Source organism: Propithecus coquereli, unplaced genomic scaffold (assembly GCF_000956105.1).
Source record: "Propithecus coquereli isolate 6110/MARCELLA unplaced genomic scaffold, Pcoq_1.0 Scaffold58, whole genome shotgun sequence".
Lineage (NCBI taxonomy): Eukaryota > Metazoa > Chordata > Mammalia > Primates > Indriidae > Propithecus > Propithecus coquereli.
In genome coordinates this window covers 4,847,956-4,849,652 of record NW_012151729.1, presented here as the reverse complement: position 1 = coordinate 4,849,652, position 1,697 = coordinate 4,847,956, and the positions used below count along the sequence as shown (strand labels likewise).

Below are 1,697 nucleotides of genomic sequence, written 5' to 3'. Positions count from 1 at the left end.
CAAAATTCTTCAATTCTTCTTTATTATAAATGCCAGGGCCTAAATTATCCATATAAATTTCTTTAAAATTTCCATTAACTGTATAGACCCATAACAAATGATCTTCTACTCAAAGGAACTTTAGAGTAAGAAACTAAAATGATGAAAATATCAATAAAACATGTCTCAGGATAGCTTATTTGGCTAAAGGAGGGAATATAGAGTATAGAGAAGAGAAGATTCAGGTTATACCAGGCAAGAGGAACCAATATTAGTTTCTACAGTTCTAGAGGAAATTACAGGGGAACAATTTCAACTTAAGCAATGTCCAAAGACAAATTGCACTGCCTTGATAGACAATGAGCTTCCCATCACTAGAGGCAAACAAGTAGATGTTTGATTCACAATATGTCTTAAGTGAGAGGCATTAAAATTCATACTCTTTAAGATTCCTTCCAACTATAAAACTCAGACTGTATTATTGTGTCTTGTTATATTTTATATTGCCCAAGTCACATTATAGATACACAATATAGTCCAACTTTTCTCTGGGATCTAATTTTCCCATCTATAAAGTAACGACTTTTGGACCAGATATGTCCAAGGTTATTTCCAACATTCAACAATTCTGTGAGTATATTAGTGCATGAAATGTGATGAAATAGGTCCGAGGCTTGGGAATAACCTGCATCGGAAGAGAAAGACTGAACCTGGATGATACCTGCTGGAAAATGGTTGAATGCAGATCCCAGGTCCTCCTTCTAATTTCAGTCTGGTTTGATGCCCAAACATCACTCACATTGGTCCTTGTTTTTTTTGTCTTTATAACTGTGGGTTTTCCCGTTGTTGACGCTTCATCTGATCTGTTTCAGGATACGCCAGACTAATACACGCATCCGTAGTAAAGGGAGGTGTAAGGAGAGCGGCAGCCCGGGTGCCACATCTGCCAGCATGCCCACACCTGTAAGTACACCGGCCTCCGTGATTATGATGCTGGGAGCAGTTGGTTCTGCTTTGATTTTCTTGCACTGGGCGATGGACATTTCTCTCTCCAGAGAAGTGATACTAAGTCAGGTGACTCCAGAATTGGCCACAGTTTCACTGTGAGGATAATTAACTAGTTATTGAAATATGTGGGGATGATAATATGGCAGTTAACATTTTAAACTGTTTACTGGGCTCATTAATAGATTGTTGAAGAGGAAAGTCTCTAATGTAACATTACTTATTTCAGGGTAGGATTTTGTTCTCTGTGGTCTACAATAAAAAGATGAGACAGAAACCAAGAGAGGTCAGATGGTGACAAAGCTGGATTTAAATCATTTCTGTGTAACACCCGTATCTTTGCACTTTTACATTGCATTACATTTTTTCCTGATCTTTAAAGTTGATCTATTTCGTTAAATCCCCTACAAGGATATTTCAACACATGTTACTGAGTTTGACATTCTCCCTGGTGAATGTATTTGAGGAGTCTCTTCCTCAGGCAAGATGGTATGTCACTTGAAAAAACAGGAATTTTCAAATAAGAGAAAACATTTTACAATAAGATAAATACGAGTTCAAATTCCAGTTTTTGATGTTCTTCAGCTACAAGACCTTTGGCAAATCACACAAATATTTTAAACCCAAGATCTCAATGAACTATGAAAATATTCAGGAAACACTGACTTTTAAGCATCTGGCACAGTGTCTGAAAAATTAGTGGTATATTTTCC

The 1,697-nt window shown here is 36.9% G+C and overlaps 1 protein-coding gene across 1 annotated transcript in view; it reads left to right on the top strand.

Moving 5' to 3' along the window:
• SPINK5 (serine peptidase inhibitor, Kazal type 5) overlaps positions 1-1,697 on the top strand; it is a 97,788-nt gene that overhangs the window by 95,923 nt on the left and 168 nt on the right. Inside the window, exon 26 of the mRNA XM_012658235.1 lies at positions 852-985. Within this exon, the coding sequence (XP_012513689.1) occupies positions 852-985 (134 nt within the window). The remainder of the gene's footprint in view (positions 1-851; positions 986-1,697) is intronic.